Source organism: Macrosteles quadrilineatus, unplaced genomic scaffold (genome assembly GCF_028750875.1).
Source record: "Macrosteles quadrilineatus isolate MER2022 unplaced genomic scaffold, UCM_ALF_1.0 Scaffold_2__2_contigs__length_208266976, whole genome shotgun sequence".
NCBI classification, from domain to species: Eukaryota; Metazoa; Arthropoda; class Insecta; order Hemiptera; family Cicadellidae; genus Macrosteles; species Macrosteles quadrilineatus.
This window is the reverse complement of record NW_026542595.1, coordinates 144,116,663-144,136,966: the sequence shown is the minus strand read 5'-3', so window position 1 is coordinate 144,136,966 and position 20,304 is coordinate 144,116,663. Positions and strand designations below refer to the sequence as shown.

Here is a 20,304-nt window from a genome sequence, read left to right as displayed (position 1 = left end):
CAAAATGCAACCACATAATTATTACCATAGGTATGGTTGGTAATTTAACATTTATCATATGTTAAACAATGTACTGTACAAGAAAAGCTTAACAACCTGTCAATCGAGCGTCTCCTTATTAAAAAAGTGTTCCTTAAGTTTCTAACACGGAAGTTTTACTATTCTGTGAAAGCCACTGCCACCTGGATTAAATAGTTTTAGAGCAAAGTTTGATTCATGTCCGACCGGTAAAAGATATTCATATTGATCTAGTTTGCTGGCATCTTGCCAGAGAAATAGCTTGGCTCGTCTGTCTGTTTGATTTATTATGAACAAAATATAAAGAATTAATATAAACTCAATTTTCTTGGATTAATTGTGAATCTTTGTAGACTGGTTTAAGAGAAAGTCTAAAATTACGAACTTTTACGAATCTTTTTTTAAGTGTAAGATTCTTGGTACAAATTATCAATGTCAGATACGCAAACACAGTTTCTGATTCCTCAACTTAGTATAAACTTGTTTAAATTTGTTCTGAACTGCATTTAGTTTATTTGTATGACTAACTAGGTGTGTTTAGTCTCCTTTTCTTGTTTTATCAATTTTTTTGGCTATTTTAAACAAATAATAAAAATTGTTATCTAACCCGATCCTTAAGGTCCCGGGTTCAAATCCTTCCAAGTACCTTTGATTTTTACCTGTGAAATAATGTCTGATCCTCTAGGCCTAGCCTTAAACAGTTTCAATCTAAGACAGGAAGGAGGTGAAGGTAAGACATAAAATATATCAAGGAAAGGTAATATACAAAGTCAATTTAATCACCTTGTTAGGCATATGAAGGTAGACACCCTTTTTGAACAGCATCATGGCACAGTCAGCATGGCCGTTGAGAGAGGCTATATGCATGAGCGTGCTGCCATCCTTGGTCCGCTCGAAGATGGAAGCCTTGAACTTGTCTGCCAGCAGCTCTATGATGGAAGCATGGCCGTTCTCTGCCGCAAGGTGCATTGGGGTCCGATCTGCGGGGAGAAGAAACGGAAGTTCTTCATTATTTTATCAGAACTTCATTGATATATAAGTTCAAAGTTGACGAGTCAGTGAGAAAAGTTTATGACTACACTAAATGTTATCAGTTTCATTCACTCTTGTACTGTACCGGCTCACCCCTTTTGCTTTGCTGTATATCTTCCACACATATGGCTGAGGTCTTAGTGAATGTACAAAATTCATTGTTATGCCCCTGAGCTGGAAATAATTATTGTAAGACTTATTACTTACGTCATTAGCTCAAAATATTTTATGGCGAATCTCAGTTCATTGTCACAGTACAGTGTTGAAACATGAACTGAGCTTCGCCATAAAATAATTTGAGCTAATAACGTAAGTAATAAGTCTTACAATGAATGTACAAATTTAAGGTTAAAAGAGGTCGCAATATATATAACTATTTTTCTATGATCAAAGCATCATCCCATTCCATTCTACCCTCTTTCATCACACACACATATTCAGCTTAAAATAGGCAACATTAAGTCCCTGATGATTTTGCAGAAAAATGTTAACCGACCTGAACAAAAACAGCTATACTTACTCTATGAATTACCGAACCCACTAATTAAATTCATGTGATGTTTTTCATGGTGCCTACCTTGATTATCAATAATGGAAGCACTGGCACGGACCCCGTAGAAATACTTGACTAGAGTTTCATCACCTTCAGCAGAGGCAATGTGTAGAGCTGTCTGCCCTTCCGACTGTTCAACAAACAACATACAATAATGCTACTATCCCAAAGTAGGTCCCAGATTAAAACTATATCTTCAAAGTATATTAAAACAAAACATAAATCAATAATGAATATCATAAGAAACCAATGTGTTGTGGAGGGTAAAAGTTTATAGTTTGGCAATCCTGATTCTGTTTCTTCCTCAACGATTATGTGTTGTTGTTATATTTACTTTCGTTAAGATGTAATAGATCATCGTTATGGCTATTACAAGCTTGCAACATTTTTTTGTAAGCCTGCTAGTCATTGATGCTTGATTGAAATCGATGCTTTTATTATTACGTTAAAAGATTACTTCAATTTTAATACAACTAAATAATTTTCAACACAACTAAACTTTACTAGTTTAATAGTCCAGTTATTTTTCGAAACATATTTTTTCCATTTCTTAATATATGTTTTCGGGAATATTTATAAAAAAATGGCTAGTAGAAGATTTTGAAAAATCAAAGATAGGTAAATTAATTGACAAATCTACAACATATTAACTGGTTAAAACCCGACTCTACAAGAGACCGAAGAAGTTAGTACTAGGCCTACATGGAAATGAAGACACAACAGTTCAATGCTAGAACAACCTCAAACATTCAACTAATATATTTTTAGGAAAACAAATGCATCTACTGATGATATCAAAACATACAGTTTGAAGATTATAATCTACTTTGTTCCCTAAAAAAGTCGAATCTCACCAAATTTCCTATATTTTATTTAGACCTACATAAGTACTGAGACGCCTTTAATGACCATTAAAGGCGTCTTTAATGGACACTTTAATGGTTTTGGCACAATCCATAAGCTATAGGAAGCTTGCAAGTAAGATAGCGAAATGTACAATGTTGCCAATAATTAAGGAAATGATCTTGGATTAAAACTCTATTTTTTAGTTACAAAATTGTTGAAAAGTTTTCAAAGAAATGCTGTAATAAATATTGTATAAATATTTCAAGTTTTAACGATGTAATAATAAAGGTAATAATAAAGAAAAAAATGTTGGCCATTTCTGACACATTTGGTATTGTCCATGATCGTCTGTGATTATGTAGAGAATTATTATCTTCAAACATCTAAATGTTTAAGTTTTGGAATATTGAAAAAGTTACATTCGGACAGGCCAAATTACTTTAAGAATTTAAGACCACAACAACTATTACCATAATAATGGATTGCACAGGCTTTGTTAGGAGTAATCACAGCAAACAATTTTACTGAACAAAAGTTTTGAGGTTAAGTGAGACAAAAACGCTGCTGTCACCCATCTTGCTTGCTACAAACGATCGTCTTTTTTACGGGTCGTTGTTTTCTTTTAGGAGTAATAATTTTCAGCGCAAGGCGTGCTTTTCGTGACAGATAACAATAAGTTTACTTTTCCGGTTGTGAGTTCTGCTGGAAATCTCGACACCAGTTATTAACAATGGAACTTTACGTTGTTTAAGAGATTTACCTTTGTAAGAAAAGTCAATATTATAAAAACTTTCCCATGCAAATTATTTTCTAATTTGTTGTAAACACCATACCAAACAACATTTTCAACAGTTTCAAACCGATATTAAAAGCGAGCATTTTTGGTGATTTCAGGAAAATGCCCCTACATGTTAATACCATTCGGCTTAGTGGTAATAGTAGTATTAGAAGGTGTAGTTGGCACTTAACTACAGGAGTATTAGGTAATTAAACCTAAATATTTTTTTTTAATTTATGGCAAATACAGTTAATATTGGTTTTATAGCCTGTGGATTGTCACAAAATATAGATAAACAAATACCTGCTAATGATAATCATTCAGAAGCTGTAGCCTCTTCTTCCTGAAGATTAATCTATTCGAGTAATCAGAAAACCCGCCACTTTTAATGTATCAGAACGGTGAATGTTATGATGCTCTTTTTTCTGTTTGTGTGTTCCCTTACGTAATTTTTGTGACGACGGTTTCTAGCCAAATATACTACAGTAGACGAATAGTCTTGTAGTAAAACATGATAATGTAATCGATTCGGTACCAAAACTATACCAAGTTTGATGGAACCAATCTCGTAACCGTCTACCTGTGATGGCTCGGGTGAGTCCCCTGGTAGACGGAGGGTAAGAGAGGGTCCATCATGCAGCCTATAACCTCGTACTATTTTAATTATTACCCCAAGCAAGTATTTACACCATAAAACAAACTAATGTGTTTACTCACATTTTGCGAGTCCACATTGGCCCCGTAGTCCACCAGGATGCGCACCATGTCCACATCCCTCCTCCGAGCAGCCAGATGTAACGCGGTGTCGCCGTTGTCTGTGGTCGCCTTCAACTGATCAGCTGTTTGCTGACTCAGCAGTTCTCTGCACATAGACTGGTTCCCCGCCTCGACAGCAAGCAGCAGAGGTATCTTCCCTTTCTGGAAATTTTTAACGGCAGAACTGAGCAAACCCTTCCATCCGGGACCCTGGGAATCCCTCTTCCCCGCCGCCCCCAGTGACGGTATCCCAGCCTGAAGCTTGTTCTTTGTGACAAAGTCATTGTTGAGAAGAGCCGGGATCAGATTGTTCGCCAGATCCGGTTTTTCTACTTCCTTTTTCTTCTTCCACATTATTGCAAGTGTCCGGTTTTCCCTACCGTTCTACCGAGGATCAACAATTTTCGCGCGCGTTGCTTGATCATTGCGTTAGGTGAACTCAGAGGTGTAGAGCATTTCGGGTGGTTCTCGCTTGTTATAAACTCAACTTTTTTTGTTAGAGAATTTAAAGGGGTTCACACCTGTGAATGCGCTATTTGCACACGCTTTACTCAAACGGTACAGTCAATTCGTAGGGTGCTTGAGAGGGTAGATCTCGCATTGAGTCAGATTAACTTATAGCCATTTGATCATGACGTACGTCAGAAGTTTGTCAGTTGTACTCTAAGCCCAGCTATCATCAACGATTAAACTTTTCAATAATGATCCTAGATCGAAATCCAGCTGATCTTTGACAAGAACAAAGCTACAAAACAACCATCCTACCTCATACCTCATTCAAGCATGGCTGAAATACATCGATGTTTGATTGAGTATTGAACATATATCATCCTTGAGAGTTTGAAAATCGACTTAGAAGAATAAGGACAGTGACCCACTACTTGTAGGATGCAAAATAGAGAAAACTCACCTTAATAAGATACTCAATAACCTTCTTGTCACGTTTCATCATTAATCCAAGTGTTGTGGTGGACGAGCATCCCTGTACGAGGAACACAACGATAGATAATCACGAGGAAAACTGGGAGATATTGGGGAGGTTAGTTGCATGCCAACTGTGGGAGCGCTGGCTTCGGATTGGGTCGGCTTGATATGTATATCAACCTGGCAACTCTGAAATTGGAGTGTCAATCATAACATTGGCTGACCTGGTATAACCTTCCTTACCAAACCAGTGAATCGATGATACATGTGTGTCTTTGAAAACGAGGGTTAAGCGGTGGTGAGCGAATGTAAAAAGGGGAAATTAGAAGATGGTGTTATTGATGAAATCTGGTACAAAACTAAGGCCATTCTACAAAATTTGCATGCATATTACGATTGATCGTGTTTTAATTTGATAAAAAATCCATAATCTTGAAATTTTTTTACCCTCTTGTGATAAGTTCCCTACAAGCCTTAAATGATTGCTACTTAACACTCCTGTGTAACATCGCCTGTTATAACTAAACACCTATATGATATTTTATTTGTTGTATTGCGACATACAACTAACGGTCACATTGTCAACACCAAATTAGGACAATAACACATGCTTATGGAAGAGATCCAATAAACTGCTGTCCCCGACAAAAGTCTTGGAAATCACAAAAGACTGCGAGCAGGAACAACACTCCTTGACACCAAGAACAACACTGACACAAAACCAAATTCTGCACCACTTGTCTGCTCGAAGATCCGAGAATTGAACAATTCAAACACGCCACCAATCCCTGCACATGTGACCACCCCACTTGTGCCAATCTCACCACATGAACACGCGGATACGGCGTTACCAACCTTTCGCACTCGCTAAATATTACTGAAAAAGATTTTGACAAAGCTTAACGGAGAGGAATAAAATGGCGGACCGGATTAGGGAGGGGTTGAGGGGGCGGAGGTTGGTATTGGTCGAGCTTCCTATAACTGTGAGATACGATACAGTCTATAATAGAATAGAGGAATGGCACTACTACCCTCTCAGTCCTGGCACGAACACCATCTTGTCTTTCTCGCTCTTCCTCTTTGTTTTATTGGACGCTTCTGCGAGCTTTGCAATTAGGGGGCTTTGAGTAGTGAACAATTCATTTGTACACGGAGTTGCTAAAACATCATGGATAATTTTTGTTTGTGAAAATCCTGTTATCATATAATTAGAGCACAGACAATATAATACTTTAATGTAAGTAATATTAAAGTTAAAGTATTATATTGTCTGTGATTAGAGTATTCATTCAATAATTAATTAGATCTTAGGGTCACAAAATGCAGTCGAAGTGAAACATGCGTGTTGAGTATTGTGTAAGTCATCACTTAATAATTAATAAAGTAATTTCTGTGGTAATACTTCGTCAGAGAAAACTTAAAAGGTAGACGGCCGGAGATTCAGATTCCCATCTTGTTTACATATACATATAAGACATTTCTATAACATAGGATGTTCTGATATACAACTGAAAAAGTCAGACGTAGCTAACAAAAACAACATATATAACTATATATTGTTTTTATGGTGGGGAATGCTTGCAACAATGCCTTATGCATCAACAATGTAACAATATGTAACAATATCTTTCGATCATAGAAGTATTTACGTTCAAAGATGTTTTAACAAAATCTTTCGTAACACCATCTTGTCCGATAAAAAATACAAGTAAGAGTATAACACACCAAGAATCAAACATTCAACAATTAATTGATTTATTGTATAATTTTGCTGAGAGTTTTAATTGAATAGATTACATTTTTTTGTTTTTACCTTTAAATAAAAGTTATGCATATTGTATTAAGCTATTAAGGAGGGGCTCATACTACATACAAATCTTGAAATTAAAATTATTAAAAATGTTTAGAAGAGAATATTGTTTGAAATAGTAAAACACAACACAGATTTTTAATATCATTGGATTAACATCTTGATTTGCTACCGTATTATTACAAGTATATAAACATTTTTGTCTGACATTTAAATTTATTGACTGATTGCCAGTATGCTATCACTTTTTTTATTAGTTTAATCTCCATCAAATAATGTATTGGTCTTTGTGTTGTGTTTGGTTGGTTAAGATGATGTATCATAAGGATCGTTTTTACTATGCTTAGTATATAGTATAGTATATCAAAGATTGTTTAAACCAATGGTATTGTACTTAAACTACTTTTGTGTTGTCACTGAATCAAAATGTCAAAGCATTTATGTACTAAAATTGAATTCATAATAAATATCTACGAATTAGTATATACTCATTGTTTGTGGCATACGAAAGTAGACAACTGGCCAAGTTATACACTGTTTTTTTCCAAAAGAAAGTATATGAACCTTATACAAAGTGTTTCATTATTTAATTACTGGTTTTTCGTTTAGTAATCTATTTATGAGAGTTGAGGTGAACCTCTTCCAGTTTGGCCTACTTAAAATGTTGGTGTATACAAAACAAAATTGTATTTTACAGAATCTCTTTAAGTTGGTGGCTTTATATTATATGTTTTTAATCTAAAACTATCAGAAGTTGTGGATTCAATATGCTCCAATTTTCTCACCTTTTTTGAATTTGTCAAATAGTTGAATTTATTGTTTTTCAGATGAACTAAAGACTCTTCTAATCTTTATGGTGTTTACTGCTGACATAAACCTCACTCATATACATTGAGTAAGGTTTGATGATCTTGATTTAATTTTCATATTTCAAGAACTAGTTCAACTAAATAAAATGATTATTGATTGACCTGCAGATTAAAGAAGTTTACAATGTCAAATAAAACCTAGAATAGTTTAATAATTTAATCAATATTATTAATTGTATACTGGTTTATAATTTCCGATTTATAAACAATAGTTTACTATTTTACAAGGTTACAACAATGGAGAAGAAATATTTGTGACATTGCGCACTGTCTACCGGAGAATGGTGAAACTACCTCGACTACCCTGTGTACCCTACCGAACATCGTGTTGAGTTATTTTCTTGTGTGATCTCGGAATATTTTCAACCCGGTAGTAAAAACATTAGAATATTAGATTTTGAAATGTCAGTTTTGTTTTTAACGGATTCAAAAGATTAAGATGGTTTTTTATAAACATAACTACGGATAATGAGTGTCAACTCTTTATTTTGTGATATAATTAACACTTATAATGAAATAGAATATTTACACTTATTTATTTATTTTGGAATATTTATTTAAAGTGACACTTAATGATATGAAGTGAAAAACATGATTTGCTTAGTATCACTTGATATGGTTTTATAAAACGTACTTTATTTGAAAAATATAAAGCTCTTTGTAATGAGACATTTCAACTTTGATACAAAACTATACACCTACTTTAGCGAGGTTAAATACCGAATGTAGAAAAGTAAAACATTTCAATTATAGTTTTTAATGCAATAAGAATGCAGCATAAATTTGTAATGTTAAAGGTTAGAAGTAGAAAAGTAATTTTTAATTATTCTACTTACTTTTTTAACCGAGGCATGTTAAATAAAAATAAAAAAAAACCATATTTTTACCTACTACTTTATATAACAGAGTACTGTAATACAGTTCTTATGTTGTATTACTATGTTACAAAACGTAGTAGCTAAAAACAATATATAAGTAGTGAAGTAGATTAATATTGTGAAATAAGTAGGTCCAACAATATAGAACAATTATTAAGTCACACTGTGAAATGTTACAAAATAAGATATTTATTGATTTTAATCGATCAAGCCAAACGAAATGGTTCTATAAAATAATATAGAGCTGTAAAATTCTTTAATAACTTCAGTTGTCTGGTTTAAAGTATTTTCTATCCCGTTGTAACATTTTTGTAGCTGAAATAAAACACTGAATTATATAGACATTCTCTAAAATTCCTTTTTCTTACACACTGTGGTGATACATTGGCTAGTTTTAGCTTATGATAGGTTAACCAAAAATTGGTTATCTGAAACGGCTCTCCTCCCTTAATTTCGGTTAACCGGGGTACTACTGTATTTAAATCGAACAAGTCAATAATGTTTTACTTTATAAGATGGGAAACAATTCCGAATTGAAACGTTTTAGAGAGTATGATCGTGTATTATTGTGTGCTAGTAAAAATATTTTTGTAAACTTGTAGCATTGACTAGTTGTTGTACCATAATAGTAATAGCCAATGCTTGTCGTAGTGGTTAACTAAAAAGATAAAAGCATACGTGGCATTTGCTACAAGCCTTCAAACGGATCGACGCAAATCATCAGCAGCACCTAAATTGCATCGTATGTTTTGAAGGCTTGAAAGCAAAAAGTGGATGCAAATAAAATTATTTTGAATGACATCGAAGAGGATTAAGTTATTGTTTGCATTTCAAACAAAAGCTTATCTGAATTAAAACCAAACCTTCCTATTAGTGGAAAATACAAATAACAACAAATGCATTAAACCTTTGTCGGTCATTGGAATATAGCCCTGAATGTGTGGAGTAGACTTAAATACCCACTATCCTAATGAATATACAGTGTGTGTAATAGTCACGACATCAAGACAGAACCTGTCGCATGCGATAGTGTTGATTGAGAGAGACTTGTGCTGTTAAATGTTAATTAATGTAAATGTGGGGAAGGTTATGAGTCGGTGCAAGCCATGTGGAATAGTCATGTTGATATGGTGGATTGAAATGATGTTGTGAGCTTTAATGAGAGGATGGTGTTTATAAGTAGTATTATCATTATGTTATACCAAGTAGTTATCAAGTATTGCTATAATAATGAAAGTAATTCAGTAACAACTCAAAATTACGTTAACAGGGCGTTGTTCGTCAACTTTCATATTTGCCGAGTAAATTATAAACAGAATATATATATATTGCGTCAATGGATTTGATGGTTTGATCAAAATAAACAAGAATGCAAAAATACAAAATGAATTTTAATTAGACGTGTTTCAAATATTGGATTAAATCAAAATTGTATGTTATCACTTTGACGAGCGGGTGGTAAACAATTATTTTTCACGCTAAGTATTTACGATAAACTTTGGATAGTGAAGTACATCCGAGTAAATAAGGACTACCTTTAGCCATTTTTCGTAATCAAATAAAATATAGTACATAACATTACTTCGTAGATTAAATAGGAGATTTTCTCAAAATATTGCAACTTTAACATGGGAATGAGACTGTGAAATAGTAGTATAGAATAATTAATTATTATATAGAATAATTAATTATTAAAACTCATTTTAAGTAAACTCAACCAAAAACTATTTATTTACAAAAACTAAACAATAATGTAAACAAACCAAATAGCAGATGATTCATAACTTTATAACTCAGCTGGTAACAATAATCCTACAAGTAGTATTTGTTTGAATTACGTAATAAACTAAATCGCATAAACATCAATTGTAAAATAGAAAATTGAAAGTAGCATTGTAATAAGGCCGGGCGTATGCTGAGACGCACGCGGCGCAACGCACGCAACACAGCACAAGGCAGAAAACTGTGCCGTCATGTTAACTTACGGCGCCGCGTAAGCTGAGACGCACGCGTGTATGTGCCTGACACACGACGACAACAAACAAACGAGCGTCGATTGAGTTCCAATGTGAATTATCTGTGGTGTATGAAGTAAACCATGCAGTTTTGAAACGTCATGATAGGACTATCGGAACGGAGCTTTATAATTTAAAAATATTGTTATTTCCATTTTTGAATCCACGTAACACATATTGTACTTGTTCTTAAAATCCTGTTTAGAGCTGAAAATCCAAATCAAAGGTCATAAACTAAACTTAATATTAATATTAAGCGATTTTGGGAAAAATTATATTCCTTATTCTCATCTTATTTTTGTATGTAGAATCTGGTTCTGCTACTTTTTTTGTGATACTATGTATATTTAGCCATAGCTTCGTAATTTAGGGAAATGCCTCAATAACACCTATATAATTCCTATACGTTAATTAACTAGTTCAGAACATGAATTAATATTTTATCAATGCATTATTCACATTTTATATTAGAAAACATTACTATGCAACTTATTTGCATTACATTGGTTTTCCAGCATCTCAGCAGGAAACGGTACAGGCGGCCGCATTCGTACCAACCTGTAGATATTTGCGAAAACGTTCGAATACACGTAGGTTTACATTCTTATGAGACGCTCCCCCTTTTTTTAAGGAGAGTTTTTTTAATATGACTGCATTTTCCAATATGGCTGACAACTTAAATATTTTTATTTAACACCCTGTAGCCTATTTTATAATTGTTTTGGAAAGTAAATGCGATTTAAAAAAGTTTGTATTCTTTAAGTTCTTTTTATTAAGCTACTCGTTTAGGAGTTACGGCTTGTTGCACTTTAAAAAAGTGGCTTGCTTTGTACATTCTGCATCCTGCAGCTCATAAACAAGTATGTTTGGAGAGGATAATGCATATACAGTAGTAAATAAGGCTTAGGCCTAAATAGTGTCTACATTCTAAAAGATACATTAAAATATTGATTCAATTTATTTAAAAATGACTACCATTTGCCTAAAGTGACAGCTAACTTTAAAATTGAAACACTCTGTATTTTATGGTCTCTTAGATACTATTTAAAGTACCAAGTCGTATTTACTCTTTGAATATCCTCTCAAAACTTACTCGTTTAGGAGGTACAGGAGCAGAATGTACACCACGTGCCATATTTTCTTAGGTGCAACCACAGACAAGAGACCACCAGTAGCTTTAGAAAAGAATTTAAGATAAATAGTATATTTCATCACTAGGGCCTAAAGTGACTCTTTTTGACCAGAGGTCAAGTTTTACGATCGAGCGAAGCAGAGGTCGGAAAATCAGCGAGGGTTAAAAAGTAACTTTTTGCCCGTTTCGTAAACTATATTTTTCGTCATATTGAATCATTAATTAACCAAACAGAGCTAGAAAACGAAATAATTGTTATGTAAAGATAACCTCTAAAAACAACTTCCAGCTTTTTTTCAATTCTACTATGCAAATTACCCAAGTGATTCAATTATTTCGTCTATAACGATTGTGTTATTATACCATGGAATGTCGAGCAATCGACAACAATAGGCTTTACCTTACTGTACCTAATAAATCAATCGATAAATATTTTCGATCGATACGATTGCCAAAATCGAAATTTAAAACTGTTTACAACAGCTGAAAATCAGTTACTACTTGGCGACTGCATGTGTTACGTGTGCTGCGTCTCAGCATGCGCTAGTCAAAAATTCGTGTGCTGCGTGGCTTGCGCCGAAAAACTTGGCTTGCGTGCGTTGTGTGTGACAAATTTAACTTATTGTTATAACAGTCAATTTAAGTACTAGCTTTGGCTGGTCTGTATGAATAGTATGTCAACTACAAAATCCTAGATTTGTCACAAAGAGAATTTAGTGCAAGCTATACGTTAGTTAAAAACTTGTACATTTTCGTAGTTGGATTCTGTTATTCATGGATAAGATTAAATAACTTTTTAACAAATAATAGTAGGCTGGTAAAATTGTGTTTTCAAAAGGGTTAGTCAATTCATACAAATATAACTGTTCAAGTTTATGTTTGATATAAAAAATATATTGAGTAAATGTGTTTGACAACAAGTGTGCATGGTGTGTGTAGCAATGGGATGCTTATAACATTCGATAGACATTTAATATTATTTGTGCTGACATAAAATCTGTTTGTTTGTGAAACACAACATTAAAGATGTATTTTAGGTGTAGTTGTGTAGTATTTGTTTAAATGGCACATTTATTCACAACGAAATGACTTACTGTTGCAGGTGGTTCAGGCTAAAATACAATTCATTTAGTTAGACATGTTTAGATACAAAGAAAAAAATACAGCATAAACCAAATGTATTTAAATAAAATGGAAGATGCGTTAAAATAATTTTAAATTAATGGAGCGTGACTAGGATAGGCCTAGTAGTACGAGGATGGGACTTTAGTTCTAGATAGCCAGGTAACAATCACTAGATACCAATCGCCAATGTTAAATAGGTATACAATAATTACACGTCCTCGGAGCGGGCTGGTGTAGTGGTTAGAGCGCGGGACTTCGGTTCCAGAGGTCCCGGGTTCAAATCCCACCAAATCAAAAATGGATTTTTATGTATTTGATGATGCCGCAACCCCTAGGTCTAGCCTGAAGTAACGTGAAAAGCAATTCCGGGATCGTGCCTAGTGGCTCGGAACACACTTTAAGCCTAGTTTCATCCTATTTAGAAGACACACTATAACATTAGGAATAACTATATCTAAATTGGAGAACAATCTCCATTAAAATAAATGTGACAAATTACGATAGTTTTTATACACCTGCAGAAAGGCGAATTTCCTTGACTCACTCCACAAATACAATTATACTATTATACTTTAACTAAAACTAATTTATTTAAATAGTTTGTTGGGGCTTTTGTGAAATAAATGTAAACAGAGGAATACTTAATGAATAAAACGTTGAAATACTTCATATGCCTGTTTGAGCAAAAATTGTATACTGTATGTATGTATTATATACAAACCTTCCTAAGGCTCGATTTTTTTCTTTGACGTGCAGTATTGTCCTTTTGTATAAAACTTTGAATATTGTTTCCTATTATTACTATTCAGATTAAAAATTGTATATAGTTCATAATGACAATTGAATCTTGGATTTACATTACCTCAGCATTCTATTACATAGATGTATTAATTATCTATTAGAATTTAAGAAATAATATAGTTAATAGTAATAAATTTTTGTCAACAAATACATAGAATATCAATTACATTAAAAATTGATATTCTATGTATTTGTTATTATATAGTTATTTCACTTGATGTTTGCGACTCGGTCCCTGCACTCAAGCTTAGCTTCGCAGGGACCTAATCTCAGAATATTTAATGTAAAAGGTTATTTTTAATATTTATTTTTTCTGAATAAATGAATTGAATTGAATGGAATTAAATTGAATGATCTAAAATCCAAATTTTGAAATGCATAACAAACCACTAGTTTTCTATTAACTAAAGTATAAATATTGTATAAATAAAAATAAGACATTGTCATGACCAGCGTCAAGAACATCGTCTTATTTAAGTTAATGAAAAAACGAAATTAATTTTATTAATTTTAAAGATTAAATAGCTTTACTGATTCCATACTTTAACTTTTAAACTAATTTCATTCTCAAAACTCACATCTTCATGGCATTCATACATTTAAGATACTAAACTTATATTTAAATCAAACTCAAACAAGTTTGTAGCATACACATACTATATTAGCTGTAAGTATATTTTGAACATAACATATCCTACCAAATTATAATATTCAACAATTCTATTCCAGAGACGCAGTAAGTCTTCCGAAGTTTATAACCAAGGTCAAGCAAGATGTATATGCAGTAAACACACTACAAAGATATGTGGCCCTAGTCTACTTCCCTGCGGAACTCCACGTGTAGATAGCTGTAATGTATGCAGATGATGCAACAAGTATGCAACTGCATAACGTGACATCTTCATTATACTGCGGGATAATATTATTGAATAATTCAATAATTTATAGTATGCACACGCTATAAATTATTTATAGCGTGTGCATTCTGCAACTACTTTACCTACATTTCAAAATCGTTATTTCAAAAATATGAAGGAATAACTGCGTTTAAGGAGTTATGAAGCAGCATTTTGAGGTTATGGAGCAAACTTCAACTTAACAATAGTTAAACGTAATAATGATTTAAAATGTTGAAAAACGGACTAATAAATGGTAGGCTTAAAAATCATGCACTACAATTAATATGGATTTCAACAAGATGTTATGCGAATTGCGCAAGAAGTTTTCCAATTAGACGATAAAGAGTATATTTCATTACTAATTCATCTTATACAACGTACTGAGTTTGTGGAATACTTATTTTTCTGAAAGATGTGTTAAAATTTTTGTCTTATTGAATTATTTTTCTTTCTTGAAGCTCCAGCCTTTTTGCGAATCAACAACTGAACATTTTGGAATAAAAAATCAGAAAGTGAAATTCGTTTTTAAGATTTTTTGCTTATGTGCCAGATTAAAATATTTAAGAGGGGAGAGTATACTAAAGCCCATTCGTAATGATTTTACATACAAAAAAATGAACCTTAAAATTATTTTCATAGCAACAACATCTTCTATATATTTTTAAAACCCTTTTTCTCAGCTCGTGTGCATCGTAGGGGGGATCTACGCATACTGTTAGCAAGATATTTTCCTGTAGTTGTGCAGAATCCCTTTATAAATTAAAATAGGCTAAAAAATAAACACAAAAAATGAATTTAAATTTAAAAAAATTAGCATGAGGCTGGTGAGAAAATAACAACGAAATATAAACAGAAAATAAAAAAAATGGAAGAAACTCCAATCACATGTTTTATTTACAGCGTGGGATGAAAAGAGAAGTCTGTACATTAGATTTTTTTAAGTTTTCGACCACTGGGTGACCTCGACACCTTTTCCACATTTATTTGAGAAGTTATTAATTGTATTTGGGAATCATTACTTGCATTTTTTATTAATAAAAAACTAACCTAACTTAATATTTGTATTTCAACGTTTCTAATTAGTCTATTTAAAAGCTGTTCCTCTAGAGGCAAAAATTACTGATTAACATAAAACGTTTATGACAACGATATGCAAAACTAAAATTATTCATTATAATCAAATACTGACAAGTTTAAATTTAAGAAATTGAATAAATTACATCCGTCTTTTTACATTGGTGTAAAAAAAAAACAGGAGAATTTATTTATTACATTTTAGACTTAAGCCGTCTGTTTCAATCATAAAGGGAGGAAGGACCTGTAACGGACTAAGAGGGTTACGTGACCTCCCATGATTTATAGCTACATCTGTGTTGGTATTTATGATACTTTGGTTTCCGTCGATAGGAGTCAATATTTATACAAGACAGAGTCTCCCAGGTTTCCCCCAGTTATCGTCGTATGTCTTATTATTAATCCTTGTCATAGAGTCGAATCATAAAATCATAACCGAGGTTGAGGTTGGCTTGAAATTATTTTTAAGTGGAAGAATGTTGCATGTAAGTTTTAATATAAGTAAACACTAAACAGCCCAACTTAGGGAAATGGTTTAATGAGTCAGGACAAAGCGAAAAAACAGAATTAGGTTTCCTCCAAAAATGCTTCGTTAACCTGATATCCACCATTTTCGTTTAACATCAAAGTTGTTATCTTTGAATTTTCAACCGATGTTTATGAAACTTTTGGTATTTATTTTAAATTGAAAAATATCTATGCTATAAAAATTTTTGTTAGTACAGGTCTCTTTCAATTTACAACAAATACAAACGTTCTAAAATATTGATTGAACTATTTCAAAGATAAAAATATTCATATAAAGAATACAACATGTCGGATATGTGGATAAAAAGGTGTTTTTGGCAAAGATTTATTCTTTATTTTCTCTTTATTCTGATTCAAAGAACCATTCACCAGAGAGTTCGGCTGTCTGAATACGAGACATACTACTTTAATACACAGTACGTAATAATACAGAACCAGTCCATCCATTAAACAACCGTATTTATATTTGATTACTTAATTTCTAAACAAGACATTTGGTTTAAAGATTACAGGTAACTAAAATTTTATAAAATATACCCCTTTGTGTGCTCCTCAAAGTACAAAAGTACTTATTGAGAATATTGTTGTTTATCTTAGACGTGAAGATAGAGTAAATTTTCCTGTGAATGTGAAACTATTAAGATAATAATAAATTAGGGTCCTGGAACACTATTTTGTATACAGTTTGTATTAGCAACGGGATGTTTCTTATAAGTAAAGCATTTTTTTAGAAGAAAGGCACGCTACATCTTGCAAATAATTTGTTTTATGTGTTTATAGAAGTTACTTTCATAAATTTTCATATTTATGTCTAACCCTAGAACTGTTTTTAAAACACTTTTGTGTATGATGATTCCCGACAGCACCCTACCAATGTAAAATTTTGGGGGAGGGATTGTTTCTGTGGATTCTGTGAACACTTTGTTGAGAGATATTTGACTCGACTTTGTTTCCCGCATAAAGAAATGCTAATTATCACATTGAACAAAATACTGCGGCAAAAAAGTAAACAAAAAACAAAAACTATTTTGTCTAACCTTATAGCATTGAGTCAGCAAAACAGAAATACTTTTCAATTTTATCTTTTTATTTTCATTTTCGTTGGACCTCAAAAAATATTTTTTGCCTACTTTTAGTGTGAATACCCTCAAACTGGGAACACATTTTTGCATGAGAAGAGATATAGGATTGTGTATGTTAAGGCTCTGGAGGGGTGTTGGGGGAGGGGGTTGTACCAAGTCGAGATAGGGGTAGCACGCGAGAATACCCTAAAACATATCGACTACACAAATGGTAAATAAAATCATGCCTCGTCACATGGAATGCTCGTTCCAGTTCATATAATGCAACTTTCAAACATAAAACTTAAATTTTAAAAGAAAGTCATCATGTGAAAATGTCGACTAAATGTTCGGGTTTTATCACATTACATCACTAGCTTAAACAGTTGTCGATCGAAACAAGGAAATAGTATAAATAATATTGTTTATTAGCTTCTTTATTCAGTTACTCTTTTCTTTTTCACGTTCGGAATTTATTCCACCATGAAACCTTAACTCATTCGTGTCAGCGCTAAAGTATCTACTTATAACCATGAGAAATTTGCATTAATGCTCAGCCTCCTGATGGTAAATGGCACAAGATCCACTACTAACTACTACTACTACGAACCAGGTTAGTAGTACTATAGAATTGTAACTATTATTTGCTCATCATCAGACGAGGTCATACGTGTAACGTATTGCACTGCTATAAGCGACAATGGGTCGAAAGTATAACTACAAATCCAAAACTACTAGGGCACTATTTTGGATGACTAGAAAATAGCTGTGCTGCATCACTAAAACTCATATTTCGAGGTTCCAGAAGATTATAAGGTTGAGATGATTCACAAGAATATAAGAAAGTCCATTACTTATGTTTAAGGAGATTCAAAACTATTTTTATTTTTCTTCAAGCCTTTTCACAGTCAAACAGACCACCGTTTTAATGTGGTAAATAAGCATGGAAGAAACCCACTTATAATAATTCTGCTCACTATAGCCATTATTTAAGCTGATGTTTACCTACTTGCATGATTATTAATTGGCCTTCACAAAGTCGATCCACATAAAAAAACTATGTTGGTTTCTCTTGGTTTGAATTTAGGATGGTGCGTTTTTTTAGTTATTCATCTTAGCTCTCTCTGAAGTTTCATTACTTTTTGGACACACCTTAACTACAAGGTATATTTCAAAAACTGAAACTCGTTTGTTCAAATTTACAACTATTTTTAAATGTAAACCAAAAATCATTTCCTAGTTTTAAGTTAATTATGCTAAACCTTTACTATACCATTGTTAACATCTTTGTTACAGGAAATTATGAAATACGTATAAATAATACACACATAAACAGTAAATATGAATACATGGTGTCCCAAAAATATAATATCTAACGTACCGAGTCAGCCCGCATTCTGATCTCCTTGCCCGCGGCCGCCAGTAGCACTCGCAGTATGGAGGTGGCTGTACCCGTTTGTCTGCTAGCCACCAAGTGTACTGCTGTCTGCTGTCTGGCCTGGACATACAGTATATCTTGTTGGTAAATTAAATCTCAAATAATAAATTATTGTAAAATACAAAAATTATTTTTCCATCCACTAAAATCATAACGATGGGGGTTTGCAATCACACGCACCCTAATAGAAGGTTGATGTATTTATAGAGAAAGAGAGAATGTAAAAAAAAATAGTGATGTACTTATAGAGCAGATTATAAATGTTAAGCGTTATTAGAATGAGTTGTTCGTGGGTTTTAGTTAAAAAAACGCCAACTCCGATATGTTGGTATACATATTAGCTTTCTTTAAAATGTGACAATTAAAAGTTAATAAAATGTTAATAAAAAACGTGACTTGCAAAATTAAAAAAAAATCAAAAAAATTGTATTTTTGTTGTAGTAAATATTTTTTGTTTAAATTTGTATTGAAGGTTCAATAGACGAGCATTTACTAAAATATTATTCACCCGGCAAAAAGGTAAATTTCTTTGTGACAAAACTCGATTGGATTACCATGTGGGTAGGTTCATCATTGAAGACGCACATCTTTCCCCTATCTATATTTAATTTATAATTTTGATTACTCTTGTAAACATTTGTTTTGTATGCCTAATACTACAATGTTACAATGTTGTCATATGGCGTTTTGTATCAATGTAAAATAAAATAAATACATTGAAAAGTGCAGTTATGATTCACAATCACCTATTTTTACTGATTAATGAAATGAATAAACCACTGATTAATGAAATAATTTCCTATACCTGCTCTAATAAGCTTGTATAGGGAAATAAAACATGTCTTAAAGTTATAGGATATTAGAGATTTTGTAACAGGAATAAAATTACTGGATCGGTTGATCATGCTCAGGCTCGTGCTTAGTCACTTTTCAGCATATGGCACCCAGATGAGCTCGACAATCGGTCCTGAAGACCGTTTTACCAGCAAGTCTTCCTAACACTTAAGGCTCCTTTTATTCTGCCGCTCTCTCCAGGAGCCGCTTTTGAATCACTGAAGATTTTTTATACATCCAACCCATGTTGTCCTGCTGCTACTTAACTACTCTTTATTTTATTGTCTAATCTGTTTTGTAATTCTGACCACCCTGTATATAACTCACCCCTCCCGGAGCGTAGACGTCCACCCCCTTCTTGTTGAGAAGAACTTTGACAACATCTTCCCTGGAAAACATGGACGAGATGTGCAGCGCATTGTAGTTGTCCTGTAGATAACACAGATTAAAATATCATCAGCATACTAGAGGATGAAGTTCAGTCAACTATTTGGCGCTTTAACCATGATTTGAATGACAATATTGTTCCAAATGTGGTTTTAGCACAAAGCTACCCACGATACTAACTTATCCAAGGGAAATGATCCATTGTTGTATTTATTGAAGTATGTTGTAAGAGGGAGCTTTTAAAGTTAAATTTTTTTGAAATACTGATTAAACTCATTTGTTTAGAATTAACAGTTGAGTGCATCAAACCTTCCTACGTATTAATTCTGTAGTTAGAAGGAATTAACACTAATATTACTCCTAATATAATTAAGAATTTAACACACTCACTACCAGGTGGCGAAATACCATACAGAGGGGTTTGACGGCTGGGAGGGAATGTGTTAATGATTTACACATGCTATCAAGTTAAAATCGTCAAGCTACAAAAGACATAAATAAATATGTGTAAACTTAGGAGATGAAAACTACCTAATTTAACTACCA

At 32.9% G+C, this 20,304-nt stretch overlaps 1 protein-coding gene across 1 annotated transcript in view; it reads right to left on the bottom strand.

Annotated features, from left to right (window-relative positions):
- LOC128986132 (ankyrin-1-like) overlaps window positions 1-18,560 on the bottom strand; it is a 49,557-nt gene extending 30,997 nt beyond the window's left edge. Inside the window, exons 1-4 of the mRNA XM_054406292.1 lie at window positions 18,481-18,560; window positions 3,945-4,145; window positions 1,628-1,733; window positions 802-998 (exon numbers count right to left, since the gene is read on the bottom strand). Of these exons, the coding sequence (XP_054262267.1) occupies window positions 802-998; window positions 1,628-1,733; window positions 3,945-4,145; window positions 18,481-18,495 (519 nt within the window). The 5' untranslated portion in view covers window positions 18,496-18,560. The remainder of the gene's footprint in view (window positions 1-801; window positions 999-1,627; window positions 1,734-3,944; window positions 4,146-18,480) is intronic.
- Window positions 18,561-20,304: the final 1,744 nt, after the last annotated feature.